We start from the raw sequence: 23087 nt of genomic DNA, 5'->3' as shown, positions 1-23087 counted from the left end.
CTTCTCTTTGAAGCCGTTTCTAAAACCCTCTGGCAGGAATCCCCAACATGCTCTGTAGACCCTACTTAAACCCACCTTAGCATCTGTGGTGGCGTCTAACCTCCTGGATTTCATGGTTCAGTTTTCTATTTTCTACCGCTGAACTTGGAAGTCTGACACACTTGGTCATTCTTAATTGCCAACTAGGGCCATTTAAAGAAAGTATCGCCATCTACGCACAGCCTCATAAGAACATTCTAGCAGCATAGAAAGGAACTACTTGCATAAAACGCTATTTTCTTTTTTATCCACAAACATTGGTGGACGAGCCAAGATCCTCACACTGGCATTTGGGAATGAATGACATCAATCACTGTGATTCTGTCACTACTGGAGGCGATGGTTTTAATGGCTCTTTCTGGTCTGGTAAATCCACCCCTCTCTTCCTCCCCACTGAGATAGGAAAATGCCCCCATAATATGAGTAAGAAATAAACACATAAGTGAAATAGTCTATGAGAAATATTTACTGCTGACCAGCTGAGGAGACTTAAAAACACAATAAGCAGACAAGAGCCATTTCCTGGATTTTTTCTCCACTTATTACAACATTTGCAGAAAAGGCTCACTGATCATTTGGCGTTAGCTGTACAAATGTCACGAGTTTCAACATGGTGCTAAAGGCCAGGTCCAGAAACAAGGATTTAGAGAAACACCAACAGCACTAAGTTACTGAAGGTTTTCATATATGTATGCTAAATCACTTTAGCATTTATTTAGCTAAGGTGCTTTTATATTATTGATACAATTTAATCTTCAAAATGACCTGGTGAAGTAGGTAATACATTTTTTTTTCTTCAAAACATCTAGTCCAGCACGCCCGATTGTGGCTCAGCAGATGAGCATTGACCTATGAACCAGGAGGTCACGGTTCGATTCCTGGTCAGGGCACATGCCCAGGTTGTGGGCTCGACCCCCAGTGGATGCAGAAGGCAGCCGATCTATGATTCTCTCTCATCATTGATGTTTCTGTATCTCCCTCTCCCTTCTTCTCTGAAATCAATAAAAATATATTTAAAACAAACAAACAAACAAAAGTAAACATCTAGCCTACCTCTTTGCTTTACCAGTGAGGAAAAGGGCTGTGTAAAGAAGAAGCAAAGATTAATGCCAAAGGAGCTTTTTTTAGAGAATTGATTCTAGGGGCAAGGCAGGCCCACAGAATGCCAGGCCTAGAGAGGATGGGGCTGCTTAGGGGGAACAGGCCAGGACAACCTCCAGCTTCACCCCTAATGGATTGAGCGAACTTAATTTGTCTTCCATACTTAACAACAAAGTCTTATAAAAGCTGCAAATAAAATTTATCCCATCATTGCTTCCCAGGAAATAGAGTAATCCCTCCTTATCCACAGGGGATATGTTCTGAGGCCCCCAATGGATACCTGGAACCACAGACAGTACCAAACCCTAGGTATACTATGCCTTTTCCTACGCAGACAAACCTTTTCACTTCCAGGAAGCACTTCATGGCTTCTCTGCGGCATATCTGAATTGCCAGCATCACTACTCTTGCACTTTTGTGCCATTATTAAGTAAAATAAAGGTTTCGTGAACAGAAGCGCTGTGACAGCAAGCGAATCTGATAACCAAGAGGGCTACTAAGTAAAAGTGACTAATGGGGGGTAGTGTATATAGCGTGGAGACCCTAGCCTAGACAAAGCGATGATTCACATCAGGGGTGGGACATAGCTGGACAGCACGAGATTTCATCACGCTGTTCAGAAGGGTGCACAATTTAAAACTTATAAAATTGTTTATTTCTGGAATTTCCCACATAATATTTTTGAACCACAGTTGACCCAGTAATTAGAACTGCAGAATGTGTAACCACAGATAAGGGGTGCTACTGTAAGCAACTACAGCAAAAATAACTCATGGAGCACTGCCCTGGGATAGACCAAGGCACTGAAAGGTCAAGCACATGCCCACAATCACACAGCAAAACCCAGCTTACAGAGTTCCGGGCACCAGACACAGGGGGTCATCCCTAATTCTTCCACTGGATCAAATATTTTTTCTTTATAAAACTCAACATGTTTCAATATAAAAGATCTCTTGTGAAAGCTTCAAAAAAAAATAAAATCATAAGAAATAAAAAGTCTTCAGAAGTATCCTTAATATTTTGTTGTCTATCCTTCCAATTGTCTTCTGTCAATAAGCACATATATATCCACAGGTAGATACTGACAAATGTATACACGTGGTCTTCTCACCTCTCAAAACTGGGAACAGTATTTTTATTTAAAAATTGATTTTTTCAACAATTTTCAACCTTTTTTATCCAATGGCACACATAAACTGACTACTAAAATTCTGCAGCACAACAAAAAATATATTTTTGCCGATCTGGCAAAAAGTGGGTATAATTTTGATTCACACCAAATGGCTATTGTTGTGTTGGCTGATGTCATTTTTTAAAATTTGATAACCTAAGGGAAAAGAGGTCAGTGCCCCTGACTAAATAGACAGGCATTGCATGTTTTAAGAATTCTCGCAGCACAGTATTTGATTTTAAATTGCTGCATCATTATCCTATGTGTGCAAGTGCTCCCCTCCCTCCTTTTTACAATCAGGGTGAGCAAATACCAAGAGAGTTGCAAAGTGCTTGGACATCCTAAGCTTTGCCCAAGCCCTTCTTCCCACAGCCACGCTCAGGACAGCCATCCCCCCTCTCCTATCCAGAATGGGGAGTCCAGTCATGATGGTCCAGCTCTGGATATTCCAGAATTCACTTTGGAAAATGCAAGATCCTTAACCTCTCAGTCCTGTTTTAGGAATGGGGATGCCAAGGCAATGACAACAATCTGAACTTCCTAACTGATGTCTAACCAGCACACATTTCTGACCAGATGGCCCAAGTTCAGCTGGTGGAGAACAAATGAATGAATGAACGGGTCGGCTGTCATCACCATCATCATGACTCAGTACAGCCCCTCGTCTGCCTGATGGTTTGCTGCAAAGCTATCCAATGCTCAACCATGTCTATTGCTGACAACACGGGGAACACTTAATCCCCCAAACAGCAGGGGATTAACGCCACAGAATGGTAGGGGGAGCAACTGTGTCCCCTTAGCTCAGTCTCTGAGAGCCATGTTTTCAACACTAGATTTTCAGGCAATATATGCTGACATGATGACTGTGAAGGCCGACCTGAAAAACTCAGAGGATTCTTTATGAAAACAAAGGTCAGCCTGTTCCACACATGCCTGAAACATCAGTCATCCGATTAAAGGCCCAGGCGAGACCACCCCAAAGAAAAGTACTTTTATCGTGTGTCCGCTCATGCTGGATGTTAGAAATCTGCCTTTGCATCCACCAAAAACCCTATAGCATCTCATGTAACCATACTTAATTAAAACCCCTACTGAGCTGTTTACTGTCCTGCCATCTTATAAATGAGACTAATGTGAGAGGGAAAAATGACATTATGAATCAGAGAGATAGGCACCTCGGCAGCTTGGGTCCCTCACTTATCCCCACTCAGTCCTCACCCACTCTGTGCAATCTGAACTTCCCAACTGATGGCCAACCAACACACATTCCTGACTACCAGCCCACTCCACAGGGCCAATGACAGACAGGCAAATCCTGAGCAGGAATGATTGGCAGACAGGGGCGACAAAATCATTACTGGGGCCATTGGTGATTTCCTATTTCCTCCTGAGCCTTTGAGAACCATGCCATCGCCAGTGACCCTCCGTCACAGCCTGGCTGGATTCCCAGTCTCAGTGACCTCGTCTTCCCCTTTCAAAGCTCCTCTTGCTAACGAGATAATGATAGCTGCAGAGTCAATGCCTTTATCACCCTCCCTTGGGAATCAGGAGTGAAAAAACGTTCAATGGTTCCCTGGAAATCTGGTTTGTAGGCTCTTATACATTGGGGAGGGGAGGGGCAAAAATCAGTTTGACGCTTCCTTTCCCTCCTCATCCCTTACTAAGCACACTGCTCTACACCATGGCTCTTCATTCATCCTCCTCTACTCCCTGGGTCTCAGCACCCACAGGGAATTTATCTGAGCCCCCAATGAGCATATACCAGCTCACTGAATCCTCACAGTCACCCTTCCAAGTGTTACTCTTTTCACTGAAAAGATGAAGAAACTGAGGAACAGAGCGGGAGGGGAGGGGGGGTAAATAAATTGTTCCAGGTGGCCCAGCATTCAGGTGAAAGAACAAAGATCAGAATCTAGCTCTTTCTGAGACCAAAGTCTTATTCCTTCCAACACACTACCTGGGTTCTACAGAGTTCACCCCTCTGACTATGCAGATTAAGAATGCAATACTGGGCCCTGACTGGTTTGGCTCAGTGGATAGAGCATTGGCCTGCGGACTGAGGGGTCCCGGGTTCGATTCCGGTCAGGGGCATGTGCCTTGGTTGCGGGCACATCCCCAGTGGGTACTGTGCAGGGGGCAGCTGATCGATGTTTCTCTCTCATCGATGTTTCTAACTCTCTATCCTTCTCTCTTCCTTTCTGTAAAATATCAATAAAATATATATTTTTTAAAAAAGAATGCAATACTGGCTAAGTGGACACAAGCCACCCAACTTTTAATCCTGAATCTGCCCTTCGCTTGTGCTGCTAAACAACAGTGGACAAGACACCTTGGTGCAGCATTTTCTCCACATCTCAGGAGGATGGACACAGATTGATGGAGTTGTTGATGTTCCTGTAGTTGAAGAAGACAATGACCATAAAGGGCTTTGGAAGAAAAACTGCATATGTGTCAAGACATTACCATTATTCTCTACAGAATAAAACACCATCACATTTGGCGAAGACACCAATGGCGAAGGGAGTGAAGAGCGTAAGAGGGTGAGTAATACTGTCTCCTCTGGAGGCCCCCACACACGTGGCATTTTCAAGCAGTCTGCACATGCTATGCTTTGGTCATGGCTTTCTGGGTTTCTCCCCCTTGCTTCCAGATTTCCTAGTCACATTTTTCCACTACCCTCTTTTTAAATGCCTATTTAAGTAGGACATACCTCACCCCTGCTGCTTCTCTGTTAGAAATAGAAATCACACATCCACAGCCAAAGGGAACAAAACCCAAACTCTAGCGTCTTAGAAGAGTCCCATTTGCCATTTTCTTCAACAACTGTGTTAATCCTTGAAGGACAGCTGCTTCTGGGTTATTTCAAAGGTTGTAATATGAGCTCAGTAGATCTTATGTTTTTTATTAGCATTGGCTACTAAAAAGAGACTTTAATATTACATTGAAAAGCACTTGGCCACAGAACTCAGCAAATATAACAACCAAAGCATTAGAATAGCTAAGTTAGAAACAAAAAAACGTAAGTTATACCCTAAAAATGTAATCTGGATTTCCCCCAATCCAAGAACTTTACAAACAATCATGCCTGCTCCCCAATCTTCCACACTTTTTAACACCTTCTTTCTGAGTCAGCGTGTCAGGGCTACACGGGGGTCTTGGTCAACCACATTTACCTCTTTGCCAAGAGCTTCCAGACTAAGTGTCATTGTCTTCACATCTGGGTTCCCTGATGCCAGGCAGAGGCCAGATTCTCCTTCTACCGGAGGCAGCTGGCCAACAGCAGATGTAAAGTGTGGAGAGACGCTGAGCGGGTGATGCATTTATAATGGTATGTTCGATGGCTCACTAAGCCCTGAGCTGGCAGCAGCTTCACACAGGCTAGCCCTCATTATAGTTACCTCCTCCAGCTCTGCACGCTAAAACAAGGAGAAGGGGGACTTCTTGCCTGAGGATTCCTGGCTGGCTTCACCCTTGAATCACAACAGGTGGTCATAAGCAACGTCTCATGTTTGGGAGGAAACATCATTGACCCAGAATCACCTATTCTTGGAGACACCAGGCCCTCAGCCCCTGCAAGAATCTACCAGTGGCCCTACTTCAAACACAGAGAACTAAGGCAAAGCACAATAAAACCAAGAGGCAAAACAAGTCTCAAAGAGATAAATGTATGGTGAATCGTTAGGGACTTTTTTTTCTTTTTCCTAACAGAGTCACAGATGAATGGAATAGGGCTACAGATGAAGCTGAAGTGGGCCTTGAGAGGACCATGTAACTTCCATTTTACTATCTATAGAACACCCCGTATTTTCCCTTTTCAAGTCCTTATGAAACTTGTACTAGTGGGAAACATAGTAGAAAGCAGAGTAGATGACTTTAATTTCCTGAGTACTCCCTTTAAATAGACGATCTCATTTCATACCTGCAATAAACCTGTATTAGAGACACTGTTATCCTCAGTCTACAGAGAGGAAGGTGGTAAGGTCACACTGAAGAGGTCCAGCAACTTGCCCAAGAAAATCAGCCATAATGGTGGAGCCAGGATTCAAACCCTGGCCCTTATTTTTAAACATAATACTCTATATCCCATGTATAGACATACACATGCATGCACACCTAAATGTATACATACCCACATCTATACTTTTATTCTTTCATGTATACATGTATTTGAACTTGAACACCTCCACATTGAGACATCTGTCTCGATGGCAAGTAAGGGCTGAATCTCAGGGGTTACTCAAGTCTACTGAGGCAGAATAACCTTTAAAGAAACAGCCGGTTTTATTCCTCACTCATTGCCACTGTAGTCACCTACTCTGAAACAAGTCTGGGCAGAGGAAGGAGGCAAGCAATGCTGGGGCCAAGGAGAAGCCGTGTTGCATGACAACAAGAGAGAAATATTTAACAAATGCAGGAACAAAGTAGCCCCAGAAACAGCAAGCAAGGGGTTGATGAGCAGGTCAAGCTCACATGCTGTCACCATGGATACAGCCCCAGTGTAAACAGCCCAGACCACTGCTGGGTGGTGCAAATCAAGGTCATGGTGACTGGGCTATACCAGAACTGGCAAGATGGGGGTTAATAACAAGGGATTAGAAATAAGCGGCAAGCGCGTGTGCGTGTGCGTGTGCGTGTGCATGTGTGTGTGTGTGTGTGTGTGTGTGTGTGTGTGTGTGTGTGTGTTAGAGAAGGAGGGGGAGGGGAGAGAGTAACTGGTGATGAACTGGACCTTGAACTGTGTCCCCAGGGATTAGAAGAATGCTCAAATATTCTCATTTTTTAAAGAGTAGACAGTATGGCTGTCACCAAAGATACAATCTAGTCAGGAAGTCCAGTCACAGTTCTTGTCATTCCCAGGACATCCAATGATCCCAGACCATCCACATCACTTTAAGCAACTCGAACACAAGAAATGAGTTTCCTCCGTGAAACATGCAGGTCAGTGCTGGAGAGGACTTGTCTCACCAAAACATGGCGTGGATCATCTCCCTGGTTCTTTCAACGTCTCAACAAGAGTTAAATGTCAAGGACACCAGACTGCCTCCCCATCCTCAGCAGAAGTCTGAAGAGAAGTCCATGTCTTGCAGACTTTCAAATTCTCTTCTTACCCTATCCTCTGTAATAACAAGATATTCTTCAATGTTTTATTCATTATGGGCAAGCGACCAGCGTTTTCCAAACTTGATTCCATGGAGCACCAATTCCCCTGGTTGGTGTAACGCAGCAATTTTCAACCTTTTTCATCTCATGGCACACACAAAATAATTACTAAAATTCGGCAGCACACTAAAACATATATATTGCATTGTTTGCTGATCTGACAAAAATGGTATAATCTTGATTTATTCACACCAGATGGCTATTGTTGTGTTGGCCGTTGTTTTTTTACTTGATAATCCGGGGGAAAAGAGGTCAGTGCCCCTGACTAAATAGTCAGGCACTGCATGTTTTTAAAATTCTTGAGGCACACTGGTTGAAAATCACTGGTATAAGGTATTATGTGCAAAACAGTTCTGTGGCCAAACAACTTTGTACAAGGTTAATAACAGCTTTCTTTATTACAGGGCTTTGTGGGGGTCTGTAATATACTTTGTACATAACCCCCCAGACTCGTTTCCTCATAAAACCCTGGGTTTGTCTGCTTCTTTTCGCTGCATATCTCCCGAGATTGTAGGTTTCAACACCAGGCTGGACCATAAGCTCTCTCAGCAGGCTGCGAGTACTTCAAGGAAAAGGACTTTGTCTTACTCATCATGGCACCTCCAACACCTAGGGCCGGGCCTGGTGCCTGGTAGGTGCCTGATAACGTTTGCTGAATAAATATGTGAATGTGGACTCGTGAGCCATGCATGATTCCCAGGGAAGGTTATTTGTGAGAAAGACCGATGTTAGAAATATGTCTCTTGCTGTGGCCTTTTGGAGTCTCTATTTTGTAGTCCAGTTAATCTACTGGGTTTATTACTGCTGAGATTTTTTATTTATTGCAGTTTGTATCTCATTTCCATAAAGGAATGCTCACTTGTTCTGTTCTACCAGCGAGTGGGCCAGAGGAGCCAGCCTTGCACAGAAGGGAGGTCGAACACCATTTAGAAGCAGGCAGTCAACCACCCACTGGGAGGCAGAAAGCCAGACCAAGGAGCCCTGCAACAACAATTCTTCACACAAGCCAAGCCCTTCCTTCTGCTTCCATCCAGGTGACCCCAGGGTATGCTGGAAAATATGGGAGTAGATATTACCAGCTAGAAGCTAAGCTCAGGCAACTTGTCCTAGAACATCTCAGGTGATCTCCACCATCACTGTTGACTCCTGAGGCAGGATCCAGTGATATGGGGCATTAACTGATCATCTCCAAAGGAATCCTATGAAATAAATGGACATGGAACTGGGTTTGAAAAACATTGATATCTTAATTCCTTGGAATCTTCAAACAATTCATTTGATTTGAAGTGAACTGGGCCCACCTCCCCGCTCCATCCAGTGGTTTTCCATTTCCAGTGGCTGGAAATCTTTAACAGGTCATGAATTCAGCTTGTGAGGACACATGCTGCGTCTCCCCATAAACTGAAATTGCCTGAATGTGGTCCTCACTCTGTTCTGGCAGCAACAGCCCTGGCTTTCCAATCACCAAACCAACTGACCAGACTTCTGCTTGCACAGACACTTGCTGCCAAACCACTAACTCAACCCTCTGAGGCAGCCAGGACCTCTGAGAGGGCGGTGGTGAAGATGCCCACACTTCAGGAATAAAGGCTTTCCCATGTCCACGGGCATAGGGAGACAGAATAGTGTCTTCATTTGCTGCTCAGCCAAGGGGTGGTGGTGGTACACTTCTCTTAACCACGTGACATAATACCTTAGACATCAGTGTCTAGTAGAAGTTGAAATGAACTGGTTAAAATCCATAAACCCATCTTAGTATTCATGGAAAGGGATCACATCTCCATCCCCTGTAATATTCATCAACTGTGTTATGTGAAAAAAGAATAAAGAAAAAAAATGCTCCCCTTTACTGATGCCAGGCCTGCTCCTCCCGTTCCATAGCCTAAGCGTTTGCACACTGATGGCCTTGACAGAATAAATCCATAAAGGAGCAGGGCTACAGAGTGTCAGGGCCAGACTGGAAACATGTCTCATCCTTAATTCTGACCCTCAGCAAATAGACACATGATTTTTATTTTAAACGGTGACCATGGGACAAAGAAATTCTCACCTCCCACATCTAGTCAGAGAGAGATGCATGATGCTGGGGACAGCTAGCCCAGATACTGGTTGGATTTTTGATCTGTTTATGAGCCCCGCTTCCTTTAGGAAATGGCTCCTCTTGGGTTCTATGAGTGGATACTTTCTCTGTGACCCTGGGGTGTTGATGTCTCTGTCCTTTCTCCCACATCCACTCTGCCTCTGGTGAGTCCAGGACCTTACTTGGGCCATTTTGAGCACTTGGACTGTCCAAGGGATAAATGGATTTCTTTACTAACGTCAAGGTCTCTTATGATTTGGGTAAAATACTCTAGTTGGACCTACTGCTTACTGTAGCAGGGTTGTGTAGTGTTTCAGGGCATAAACTGTGAAGTCAGACCATCTGGGTTCAAGACATGACATTCAGGTATGTGACCTGGGCAAGTACTGAACTGCTCCTTGCTTAAGCTCTTCATCTGTGAACTGGGGATCATAACACCACTACTTAGGTTTGTTGAGAGGATTAAATAAATACATAGAAAGCATAGAGAAGAAGGTGGCCTGGTTTTTACCAAAAACTCAATACATTATTTCAGATCAGGCCCCTTAGGTCAGATAGGATGGGAGCATCCTCCAAAGAGATTTCCATCATTGATGTTTCCATCATCAAGGGTGAAGAATTTGATGTGCAACCCAAACCTATTTCACTCTCAACCTACCACCTACCCCTACCTACTTCACTTTCAACCTGCTACCTACCCCTTCCTACTCTGCTCTCAACCTATTACCTATCCCTTCCTACTCTGCTCTCAACCCACATAGGCTCTGCACCTGTCTTGCTGATAACTACCACCAGGAAAAATGGAAGGAGTAGGGTTGAGTGGGGAGCAGTAGTAAGTCCCATAGGTTAAGAGAGTGAAACATCTCCAGCCAACACTCTGCCTTCCTTGAGTGGTTTTGTTTACAGGTATGATGCGTGGTTTTCCCTCCACTTTTACTTCTTCCTCTCCATTAGAAACCTAATACTTTGGCCTAGAACATGTGATGACTGACAAACAGAATTCCTTAAACATAAACCAGGCTTGGAATCTGATAGACTTTCTGCCACTGCTCTGGTAGCTTTCAAAGCTCTGGCTGACCTCTGGGTCCTCTGCGCTGGAATTCAGGAACTAGAAACTGTAAACACTGCATTTTCCTCTCCTTTAACATAAAGAGGAGAGAGAGCTGGGCTCTTGTGACTTTCAAATATCCACCGAGTGAAGGTGACAGGTCCTCCCCCGTGTGTGTGTGTGTGGGGGGGGGGGCGGAGGGGGGAGGCGAGCACAACCGTCCCTCGTTTATCACCGAAATGGAACTTTTCCCGATTTGCACACACCCCCCGCCCCGCCCCCAAATCAAATGCAGCTTCAAGAACTAGTCTCAGGGGAGCCAGGTAGACAAGTTTTCTCTTGCATCAGGATTGGCCGCCCCCAGTGGGGCAGATGGAAATAATTTTCAGACTTAAGGCCAGTCATTCGGTCTCCCAGACGTCATCATCTCGGCCATTTCTGTAGCCAGATGTAAGTAAGTTGCAGTCAAACCCGCAGTCCATGCCAGTGGCACTCCAATGCCCTCCTGAGACTTCTGGATAGTTCCAAGGGACCTAAATGCTCCAGGTCACCTCTGCTTCTAGCAACCATGCCCATGCTTTGTCTGTCGCTTACAGACCCAGACATAAAGCCCAGCTCTGTTCTCAGTTTCCACCAAAAGCTCACTCCCAAGGGCATTCGTGAGAGTAAAACATTTTACCAAAGAGTTAGAGCTCGTAGAAAGAAGTGAGATCATGTCCCATAACACATACATGTAAAATGTATTCGCATTCCTACTTTTAAAAGACCAGTCAGCTAGTCTCAAACCTTAAGACAGTGATGGTGAACCTATGACACGCGTGTCAGAGGTGACACGCAAACTCATTTTTTTGGTTGATTTTTCTTTGTTAAATGGCATTTAAATATATAAAATAAATATCAAAAATATAAATCTTTGTTTTACTATGGTTGCAAATATCAAAAAATTTCTACATGTGACACGGCACCAGAGTTAAGTTAGGGTTTTTCAAAATGCTGACACGCCGAGCTCAAAAGGTTCGCCATCACTGCCTTAAGAGCTTGATTCACTTGCGTTTCTCCCCATTCAGCACTTGGCTTTCCACCTTCCCTCCTTCACTCTTCCTTTCTGCCCTGTACCGCTCAGGAACGGAGGTCAAAATCTCAAGTGTCAGTAGGGACTAGAAGGTAACACATAGATGGGTTGAGAAGCTTGGGTGTCAAGCCATAGAGAGGACCCAGCCTGCCTCAAAGCATTCAGGTTCAAAACATTTGTAAGCACTGTGTCCTACTCAATATTTCTTTAGACTGCTTGGCCTGAAGGCTGCCCTGCCCGTGAGCAGGCCTTCAGCTCTACAGCGTCTCTTTGCCATACAGCCAGCCAAGACAGAGCAGCAGCGTCACCAAAACCAGAGCTACCCGGGACTCTCCCCTCCCACCCCCATGTGTGTCCTGAAGCCTTGCTAAGGTTAGATGGGAATCAGCATCGTTAACTGATCCTTTAGATGAGCAAACTAAAGTCAGCCAGGTACCAGGTGAGCTGGAGCTCAGGACAGTCGGGGATCACTGCAGGCTCCACTCATCTGCTGTGTGTTCTCATTATATTATTTTTGTGGGAAGATATAAATAACACACTTGATATTTTTAATCATTCTTAAGGGTGCAGTTCAGTGGCTTGCACAACCACCACCACTGTCCATCTCAAGAACTTTTTCATGATCCCGTATAGAAACTCTATGCCCATTAAACAGTAAGTCCTCATTCCCTCCTCCCCTGACCCCTGTCGACCACTGTTCTACTTACTCTCAATGAATCTGGTCACTCTAGGCACCTCATATAAATGGTATCGTACAGTTTTTGTCTTTTCGTGTCTGGCTTTTTTCACTTAGCATATCTTCAAGGTTCATCCACGTCATAGCATGTGTCAGAATTTCACCCGTTTTGGGGACTGTATAAGGTTCCATGGCATAGATATGCCATGTTTTGTTTGCCTGTGGATGGACATTTTGGATTGTCACCTTTTCGCTATTGGGAATAATGCTGCTGTGGACACTGGTGTACAAACATCAGTTCAAGTCCCTGCTTCTGCTTCTTTTGTGTATATACCCAGAAGTGAAGCTGCTGGATCAAATGTGTAACTTCTTGAGGAACCGTGCCTGTGTATCCTTGAGCAGGTCATGAAACCTCTCTGAATCTCATCTGTGAGACAGGGAGAATCACAGCACTACCTCAGTGGGGTGGACTGGGAATGACTTCATGTAAAGCATTTGGCTCAAAGATGGGGCACATCATAAACCCTTTTAGGTGCTTAGTCTCATTGTCCTCTGAATCTGAAAATAAACTCATAAAAATTCTCTAAGAAAACAACAAAGACCCAGTTGGCGTGGCTCAGTGGTTGAGCGTCGACCTATGAACCATGAGGTCACGGTTCAATTCCTGATCAGGACACATGCCTGGGTTGTGGGTTCAATCCCCACTGTGGGGCATGCAGGAGGCAGCTAACCAATAATTCTCTCTCATCATTGATGTTTCTCTCTCTCTCTCCCTCTCCCTTCCTCTCTGAAATCAAATTTAACAATATTTTTAAAAAAGAAAAAACAAAGTGCTCAAACCAAATGATCTCTAAAGTCACTCCCAACTCCCAAACGCCATGATCCCACCATTCAATTATTTTCCTGTTGGAGAAGCCAGAAGTTTTCGGAGTATATCTCAGGGAAACTCCCTCTCCATGGTCCCCACAAAAATCCACCCCTGCCAAGAAGGCCCAATTTTCATAGCTCTCTCCTTGGAATTTGCTAACACATCCCATTAGAAACCAACATCTAATTTTTCTTGCCACTCCTTCCCCTGCTTTCTTTCCACATCCCCTCTCTCAGCTCCTTCTCCTGCCCACTGAATAGCTGTGTTTCAAATCATCCTCCCCCGTTGCCTTTACGCTTCGTCCCCTCCACAAGCTAATGCCTGTTGGAAGCAACGCTCGTGGAGTTATCCATATTAAGGTTTCATTCCCAAGAGTCACATATTTTAAATGAGTTTTTCCTCTTGGGCAGAATCCTGCTGGCAGAGCTGCTGCTATTTGGTGAAGTCAGTGGAGTTGGGTTTCTCCCTCACATGCTATTTATGTTGGGTTATCGCTTGGCCTGATGTTTGGCTTCTCGTCCGCCAACATGTGTCCCCTGCCGATGAGCAACCACATCCCCTGAGCCATCCAGTGGATGCTTGCGTTTCATCAAGCACTCATTTTAGAAAAGCAATTAGAGGAGCTACGCTTCTCTTGCTGGGGCCAGATTTAGATTCCAGCAGGGAGGGGACTCATTCACTACTTAAAGAAATATTTTCCTTCTCCTCGCCATCCCTCCGCCTGCCCTCTGAATGTGAGCGCTCACCAGCGGAGCTATCCTCACTAGACACTGAGAAGTTGCCCTGCGGTTCAGCCCGCAGCTCGGCTGCCAGGAATCCACGCACCCTCCCTGAAGCGTTTCCACAGCAGAAAGTAAAAGAGATTCTCAGGTCGGGAACAAATGGGTTTTTCAGATCCTGGGCAAGAAAAAAGGTAGCTGAGCTTTGGGTTTGTTTTTTGTTTTTTTTTAAAGTTTATGGGTTTGAGATGTCTCACCTGCCACATTATTGAGAGAGAGAGAGAGAGAGAGAGAGAGAGAGAGAGAGAGAGAGAGAGAGAAGGGCTGATCCGAGCCCTGGTGCTCCCAGTAGGAACCAGGTTCCTCTGGAGTTGACCTGGGGGCCACCAAGCCTGGAGGTCAGGCTCTAAAAGGGAGAGGTGGGGCAGGGGGCAGTCTGCATGGGAAGCCGTCACCCTACTGCAGGGCGAGTGTCTGGGTTATCGGCCCCTCGTGCCCCCCTTCTTTCTTCACTATGGTCGTTCACTCCAGATGAGAAAAAATTCAAATGAAACCCTCTGTCCAGCTTGAGAGGAAATCACCAAGATTTCACCAGCGGCTGACAGCCTATGGGGAGGTGGAAAGCATTGACCAAAGTGCAGCTTTTGTCATGAATCTTGACTTTTTGTTTACTCTTGGGACACTTGCCAGCTAATTGCAGCAATGGAGCACCCAGCTCTTGGGTAGAGCCCAGATGACAGGTAACCAGCCCAGGTGACAGGTAACCAGCACAGGTGACAACTAACCAGCACAGAAGGTGACAGGTAACCAGCACAGAAGGGGGGCAGCGAAGCTCACACACTCCCTGCTCCCCTGCAAAGCTGCCCTGTTTTGTCACATCCGCGCATTTCCACCTGCCTTACCGCAAGAGGTCTCGCCTTACCTCCTGACACCGCACCCCTAGAGCCATCCATTGTAAGGACAGAAGCTCCTGAGAAGCCCCCTTTCCCTGCCTGCCAGCGAGCAGTCACAGAACAAGCCTGCCAGTCCCTCGCTTCTGCTCCAGCCTCAGAGGCTCCCAGAAGGTCCGGGTCTGGTTTCAGCCGCACTTGCCCCGGGAGTCCATTGGACGTGGGTTTGTGGCTCCGAAAATGACACATGAAAAAAAACACACAGAGAAGCCAGAACTCCTTCTAAACAAACACTGTGTGTCCCCAGAAACAACGTGCACTTTTAACCTCAGCCTTTTCCTCCTCCTTTTCACTCTTATCAGGAAGGAAATACGTGTGCCAAGCGAGGAAACCTCCCAGGCGGGGATCTGTCCTGAAGGGATGTGACAGTAACATCTCACCAAGCAAGACATCCACCGGCAGGCACGCCCTTGAGGCACGCCCGGCTCCCGATTCATTTCTCTCCTTCCCACTCGCCTCTGAGGGCTCTTTCTAGGAGAAACTTGGCTTTTGCGGGTCAGAGTGGGTAACTCAGGCTGGATAGACTCCTGGAGGTAATTTTATGCTATAAAAAACTAAGACAAAATAAAACAAATGGATAAAACTGGAGCTGGTACCCCTTCGCGAGGCAGTTTCAGTCCCACAAGTTGGGATGACAAAACCAAGTCACATTCTCGGGAAGGAGGCAGGCGCACCAGCCAAGACCCCACAGCCCACCCGCAGCACCAACTATTGGGGCTCCCCCGGCCCACTCCCTACAGACCCCAGAAAGGAGATGCCTCCCAACTGGGGTGTCCTGCCGGCTACTCACAGTACCTCTTGGCAAGGATGAGATGAGTAGAAGCTGCAGGAAAGTGAGCCCCAACTGCGTCCACCAGCCCAGCTCCATCGTTCCTGTGGCCGGTGCCCCGAGTGACTGCGGGGGAGGGACTGAGGGGGCCGGTGGGCAGCGGTTCTTACAGGGACCTCCCCAAGTCCCAGCTGAGCGGGAGCTCCGGTTTCAGCTCGCCAGGCTCTCCCATCCTCATCGGAGGGAACCACCTTCAGCGACAGAGCTAAACGTCAGCCCAAACCTCTCCTCTCTGCTGCCTTAACCCTTGCGGGGCCTGGGGAGGTGTGGCCACGCCGCTGGGAAACTCAGGCTGGGGCTGGAAGGGACTGCTGTAGGGAAGCTAGGGGGGGTGGGGGCGGGGAGCAACCCAGGTCCCGCCAGGCTCCCTGGCCAGGTTGAGAGAAGGGGACGGCTGGCAGGTCAGGGGTGGTTGGATGGGGCAGAGGCAGGCGGGGCTGTAGGGCAGATAAGGTGAGTCCTGAAGAATAAAATCCAGCCACCCTGGACCACTCCTCCTCTTTTTTTATGCCCCTACCCATTCCCTTACATTTATGCCCCTACCACTCCCTCCTCCCCACCCCCATCCCCAACCCCACAGTAGCCTGGGATGGAGGCTCCACTGCCTGCCATGTGAGTGTCCTTGTGGGAGGAGGCACTGGTGATGGAAGGAGAAAGGGAGCCAACCCCTACCTCTCTCCTCCACCTCTATCCCTTCTATCATTCAGGTCCAGGGCAGTGGGGAGGTTTCCCTGAGCTGGGGGAGCTTGACCTGGGGACTGAGAGAGAAGTAGAGTCTCAATCCATGGAGGGGATGGGGAGAGCTTTCTAGTAGGAAAGACTAAATTTGGCCAGCGCCACTAGGAAATAATGATTGTTTACAAGTTTATATTACAATTTTATTTATTCTTTTCCCAAAAGAATCCATGGCAACATATATCATGAAAATGTGTGTGAGCCCAGCTGGTATGGCTCAGTGGTTGAACATCAACCCATGAACCAAGAGGTCACCAGTTGGATTCTCAGTCAGGGCACATGCCCAGGTTTCCAGCTCGATCCCCAGTAAGAGGTGTGCAGGAGGCAGCCATGGATGTTTCTCTCTCATATCAGTGTTTCTCTATCTCTCTCCCTTCCTCTCTTTCTAAAATCAATAAAAACATTTGAATTTTTTTAAAATGCGAGTTAAAGATTTATACATATACTAGAGGCCCCGTGAATGAAATTCGTGCATGGGTAGAGTCCCTAACCCTGGCCAGAAATCAGGGCCCATCTGTGGGACTACCAGCGGGGCAATTGGTGGCCCCTGCTGGCACTCGCCTTGGCCGGCCTGACACCGCCTACTCGCTGGCCCCGCCCTAGCCACCACCACCAGTTGCCTCCCTCTGCAGGGCGACTGGGAGGGCGATCGTGACCCCCCCCCCCCCCCGCCCCCCACTCACACCTGCCTTGGCTGTTCTGGGGCCTGTGGGCTGGGGGAAGCTCCTGCATTGAGCATCTGCCCCCTGGTGATCAGTGCACATCATAGCAACCAGTCGTTTCACTGGTTGTTCCACCATTAGGTCAATTTCCATATTAGGCTTTTATTATATAGGATATGAACAAAAGCCAACCTGAAAGGATAGACAATATGTCTAGTTTGGATGTGGCAAAGAGCAGGAAAAGAGGAAGGGTGTGGCCCAGGGTGGTTGGATCTTATTCTTCAGTTAATGGAGGGCTGGCAATGTAGGAGAAGTGGGTGCTCGGCCCAAAGTAAAGTCCTAGGAAGAGAGTGTCACCCTGATATCCAGACTGAGGGATGGAGCAGGTCAAGACTGGCAGAGAGAGAGCAACTGGGCCTGTGGACGAAGGCCTGGAGTAAGGAGTAAGCAATGGGAATGGAGGGGAGGAACTTGAGGAAGGTAGAATCCCCTGGGCTAAGGACAGCCTGCATGGGCAGGGGCCCTGACACAGGTGCTCCTCTGGGGGAGAAATTCCTAAATCCCAGCCCTGCCCCTGAGCCCAGTGCAGTGAAGTAACTGAGGACGAACTCAGCAGTCAGGGACCTGGGTTCAAGTCCTTGATTCACCACTTTCTGACTACCTGACCTTCAGCAGGCTAACTCCCTCTCTGAATCTCTGTTTTCTCATCTGTAAAATGGAAATAATTATCAAACCCACTTTGTAGACTGTTGGAGGGAACTGATGCGGTTATGTCCATAGGCCTTTAGCCTAGGGCCTTGCTCATAATACATACTTGATGAACATTAATCATTATCTGAATTATCTTCCCGAGACTGACCTAAAGTATTCCCATGTTATGATCCTCCTTCCTCACCCTCAACTTCCAGGAGTAACTTTCCATCCGGGTGAAATTTGTTTAGAACAAGCACCAGGAGTAGCCTTAAAAGTGGGGGCAATACCAAATGGCAGCAAATCTAAGCAGTGGAGGGCAGAGGTTATAGAGGGGAGCTTTACTTTGAGGGTAGTCAACCAGCCCTAGTCCTTTGGTAAGGGGAGTGGGGAGGTGACTTAGTTTCCTAACAAGAATGGGTATTACAGCCTCTTAAGAGTCTGTTTCTACCATCAACTGACAGTTCCACTTCCTTTTTCCCTTGTCTTCTGTGGTCCCTATCCACACACACAACCTCATCTCTGCAGCAAATATACCCCATCAGGGTGAGGCCCAGGTGATGAACCTGACTGGCTGCTCCCTGAGGAAGTCCCTGGTGCCAGGTGTTTGCCTCTCCAGGCTTACGGGCCTGGGTACCGGCCCTCGCTTCTCTTCCTGGGCTGTCCTACCCACAAGAGTCATTGGTTCCTATTGGGCTGTTGTACTCCTTTGGGTTTGCAAATTTCCTGGGGCTCTGGAACCTCGAAGGGAATTTTCCAGAAGGAATAGGACACTTTTCCCTGGGGACCATCATCTTGTTGAACTTTACAATAAACCGGGGCTGCTAGAGGACGAGGGAAGCTACTATGACTATGACACAGAAAAGGGCACAGTTTGCCAGAAGCCATGCAGCCCTGCACCAATTCAGCTTCCTCTCCTCCCATCATGGTCAACTCAATTTTTCATACCAATAGAGTTTAGTTTTGTTCTAAATCCAGTGTTCTTAACCTGGGTTTCATGAAGTCTATTGAGAGGGAGTTTTTAGAGGGCCTGTGAACCTTTGGAAATTGTAGGCAAACATTTTGCATGTTTTTTTTGTTTTCTTTTTGAGTAAGAGGGAGCCATAGCCTTCTTCAAGGGGACCTGTAGCTCCCAACTTTTTAATGACTGATCTTCGTAAGTTGATACTGAAAATTTGACCAAATATTTGTTGAACTTGGGGAAAGTAATTTGTTATATATAATGATTGAGTCTAGGCTATAAACTGCACAATGGATATTTGGAGAATCTCCCCCCCACCACACACACACACATACACACCCATTTTTATATTTCTACCTTAAGAGCATTTGCTCTGAATCACATTGCCTAGTGTTGAATCTAGCTGGACCACTTACTACCTGTGCACACCTGGGCAGTTATCTCACCTATGATGGCCTTAGTTCTTTCATCTGTTAAGTGGGAAGAATAATGGTACCTGCCCAAATAGGATTGGAATAAAGAGCTCCAATAGTGCCTACACACTCAGTAAACATTAGCTATTTTTATTATGTCTATCTTTCCCTCCTGCCCTCACCTTCTACACCCACTTCTGGGAGAAATAAATCGCTAGAGAGGCCATGGGTGTAAAAAAGCAATGTCTCATACTGGGAAGTACGGAATGATACCTGGAAGTAAGAATTATTTACTTGAAATCAATACTGAGAAATCCACAATTGGCGGTAGTAGATGGAGTCAGGCCACTCATTTAATTACAAGTCACAATACCCACTCATTTTTTCATGAAAAGAAGAGGCATTTAACAACACCTGTACCTTTTTCAGTGCCACCAGGAAGGCTGGTTGTACGTGAGCACACAGAAAGAAACAGCAGAGAAGGCTGTCCTGTGAATATCAACAGCTCCCCATTCTTCAAGCCGTAACTTGGGCAGATCAGCCGCTGAGCAGCAACCATACCGTGAGTGGGAAAGCCAGAGGAAAGAGCTGGGTGGAGCTGGTCTGCAAACCTGAGAGAGGCATCCCAGACTGCTGGCAATTAAGTTTGGTTTCCATCAGTTACACAAAACACAAAGTTCAAGTCAACCAGGGCCAGAGATGGAGAAGGGTCGGTCTGTGGAAAGACAAAGGGCCCTTCCACCAGAGCCTGCTGTAACTGGCCCCACCAGGGACGTCTCCAGCTCTAATAAATACCGGCTGTTCACCTACACAACAAGCAATAATGTTCTGCCTCCAGGTCTGGCTCAGCTCCACTCTCTTTCCACTGGGAGCCAGGCAAGGGGGTAGGTGCGTCTGTGGTTCTTTCTCTGGCCACATTCTTCTGGCTCTAGGTCATTCTTCATGCAAATTGCTAAAAGCCAGTGAGCCTCCCTCCTTCATAGTCCATGTGCTCCTGAATCACTCGGGGGAAACCTGCTCTTGACTTCCCTATGTATATTTATAAACTTCAACTTAATATAAAATGTTGTCAGTTCTGCAAATGAACTGCAAAGCATTTCAAAGAACACTGGCAAAAAAAAAAAAAAAAAAATCTGACCAGAATCCAAGTGTCTAGCTTAAGAGTTACATGCAGTTGAGCCATTTTGGGTGATGAAGGAAACCAAAAGTAGGGTAACTCGATGAGAAGGCATCAGGGTACAATAGCACAAAGACACCGTAGTCAACAGACCCCGGGACAGATCAAGGCTCTACTACCCACCAGCTGTGTGAACATGGGCATGTTCATTGGCCTCTCAGAGCCTCAGTTTCCTCAATTGTAAAAAAGAGGTAATGACTACCTTTAAATGTTGGTGAGGAGATTAAAATGAGGCTAGCGTATATATGGCAGCTCAATCAATGTTGACTATTATTATAACTATTAATGAATATATAATCTTAGAGTTTTTCAAAAAACCCTCCTTTCAGGTATTTAACTGAAATAAAACTTAATAGGTACCATTTTCCTTGGGTCCGGTGATGTAAGTTAGGTTAGGTTCCTATAGTGAAACAGATGCCCCTCTGAAAAATATATTTCCTTGTATATTTATGCTTCCATTTGGAGGTCTAGGTAGAGTGTGCATTTGTTTGAAGACAAATTGAGAGGACCCTGTCCAGGTATTAAAAAAAAGTATTCTGACACTTGTTAAAGACAATAAGGAAGACTTTAGTCAAGGGACCACTGCAATGGGATGCTGTGGTAGGGGAATGAGACTGGGCCTAATTCTGAAGACAATAAGGAAAAGTGGGAATTTACAGCCAAGGAGTAGGATGGGATCAGTGGGTGGGAAATTACTAACAGGAAACATTAAGGGTAAGGGGGCATTCTGGCTGAACTGATTTGATAGGATTCTTGACGAAAGCAGGCCAGGGTGATCAGGTATCCTAGGAGATGTGCGGTGTAAGGAATTTGATCAGATATCAAGGGTAATCAGACATCAATGATTGGGGACTTTCACTAAGCTGATTTAGCAAGACTTTAACTCTTGAGAACAAATCCTACTTGAACAAAGGCTCAGAGAATCTTGACTTAAGTTGAGTTAAGAAAAGAGTGTTTGTCACAGGGCTCAGAAAATCTCCTACACTGCACTACTGTCTGTTTCAATGCTGCCACCTGTTCACTGGGATAAATAAGATCCTATATAATAAAAGCCTAATATGCAAATCAACCAAGTGGCAGAACGACCGGTCGCTATGATGTGCACTGACCACCGGTCGCTATGATGTGCACTGATACTCAATGCAGGAGATTCCCCCAGCCTGCAGGCCCCAGGCCAGCCAAGGCAGGTGCCAGCGGGGGCCCCCTGATCACCCCACCGGTCACCCCACAGATCAGCCTTGATCACTGGCCAAGCCTAGGGACCCTACCCATGCACAAATTTCGTGTACTGGGCCTCTAGTTTGTATATAAAGCAACTGGTCTCCTTTTATGGAACCTCTTTCCATGTGCTAAAGGAGAAAGTAAAAGACTTACCAAGTAAAAATCATTCATTTGCTTATTAAGCACATTTCCTGCATATCTACTATGTGCCAGGCATCCTTTCAGGCCTTTAGAGTATGGCTGTGAACAACACCTGTGTGTTCCAGACTCACCTTATGGATTTACACGACCAGATAGCACTGAGACACTGAGCAAATGTGATGAGCAACACAAGTGAGGACAGAATGTTCTGGGAGCATGAAATGGGGGGAAGGGAGCAATCTTGTCTGAGCATCAAAAAAGCTTCCCTGAGGAAGTGGCATTGAACTTTAGAACCAAAGCAAAACAGGGAAGGGAGAGTAGAGGACAGTGATGAGGAGGGCCATGTAATACGGAGTCTGGAGATGCAGGCAGGCCTTGAAGACCATGAATTTTATTCTGTAGGACATGGGAAACAATCTGAGGGCCAGCTTCGGAATCCAATTTGTCCTCAGACTCAGCTCTCTTGGCATCCTGCATCTGACAGAATGGAGAGAAGTGGCGTGGTGTGAGAGGCACTGAGGAAGTACAAAGGAGGGGGTCAGTCGTTATGGTGTACGTGGGAGGCAGCAATGAGAGAGCAATCAGCTATGACTCCCAGTTGATGACCAGGTGGATATTGGGGAGTGCATGGTGGCGTACTGGAGGAGCCCCCTCCACCTCTCTCTCTCTCTCTCTCTCAAATCCCTCACCCTGGGAGCAGCCAGCTGCCATGCTGCGTGAGCAGCCCCAGGGAGAGTCTCACGTGGAAAGGAACTAGGCTCCTGATGACAGGTCTATGGATGAGCTTGGGCACACGTTCCCCTGCCCTTCCGATGGCTGTGGCCCCAGCCTGCAACTTGACTACAGCATCATGTGAGTGCCCCAGCCAGAGCCACCAGTCCAGCTGCACCCAGGTTCCTGGCCCACAGGAAATGGGTGAGATGATCAATTGTGTTGTTTTAAGCTGTTACATTTGTTACACAGAAATAAATTACTAATATAAAAAATTTCTGAATTGGGCAATCTGAGTTAGAGGAGGCAATAAAACTGTCTGTACCTTGGTAAACAGGCAGCCAGACGAAAACTGTTAGCCGGCCACAGTTTAAGACTCAACACAGTGAGAAATGTGGCCATCACAGGGAGGAGGCTTTCAGCTGTACGTACAACAAACCCAATTCCTGGGGCTGGAACAACAAGGAATTTTATTATCGTAAAGAGCAGTGGTCGGCAAACTCATTAGTCAATAGAGCCAAATATCAACAGTACAACGATTGAAATTTCTTTTCAGAGCCAAATTTTTTAAACTTAAACTATATAGGTAGGTACATTGTTATTAACTTAATTAGGATACTCCTAAGGCTTAGGAAGAGCCACACTCAAGGGGCCAAAGAGCCG

General features: G+C 46.4%; 1 protein-coding gene across 7 annotated transcripts in view; it reads right to left on the bottom strand.

Annotated features, from left to right (window-relative positions):
* The window catches only part of PAMR1 (peptidase domain containing associated with muscle regeneration 1), a 142524-nt gene that overhangs the window by 48228 nt on the left and 71209 nt on the right, over positions 1-23087 (bottom strand). Inside the window, exon 1 of one of the 7 annotated variants that reach the window (XM_036326182.1) lies at positions 22750-22876. The exons of 5 other annotated variants lie outside the window; for them this stretch is intronic. Coding sequence is in view for 1 of the 2 variants with exons in the window: in XM_036326178.1 (XP_036182071.1) it covers positions 15680-15752 (73 nt within the window). In the remaining variant the exon portion in view is untranslated. Of the gene's footprint in view, positions 1-15679; positions 15936-22749; positions 22877-23087 lie in introns of those variants that run through there. One more of the 7 variants, XM_036326178.1, reaches the window with a different exon arrangement.

Source organism: Myotis myotis, unplaced genomic scaffold (genome assembly GCF_014108235.1).
Source record: "Myotis myotis isolate mMyoMyo1 unplaced genomic scaffold, mMyoMyo1.p scaffold_m19_p_10, whole genome shotgun sequence".
In the NCBI taxonomy this organism is placed as follows: domain Eukaryota; kingdom Metazoa; phylum Chordata; class Mammalia; order Chiroptera; family Vespertilionidae; genus Myotis; species Myotis myotis.
This window is presented reverse-complemented; position numbering and strand designations above follow the sequence as displayed.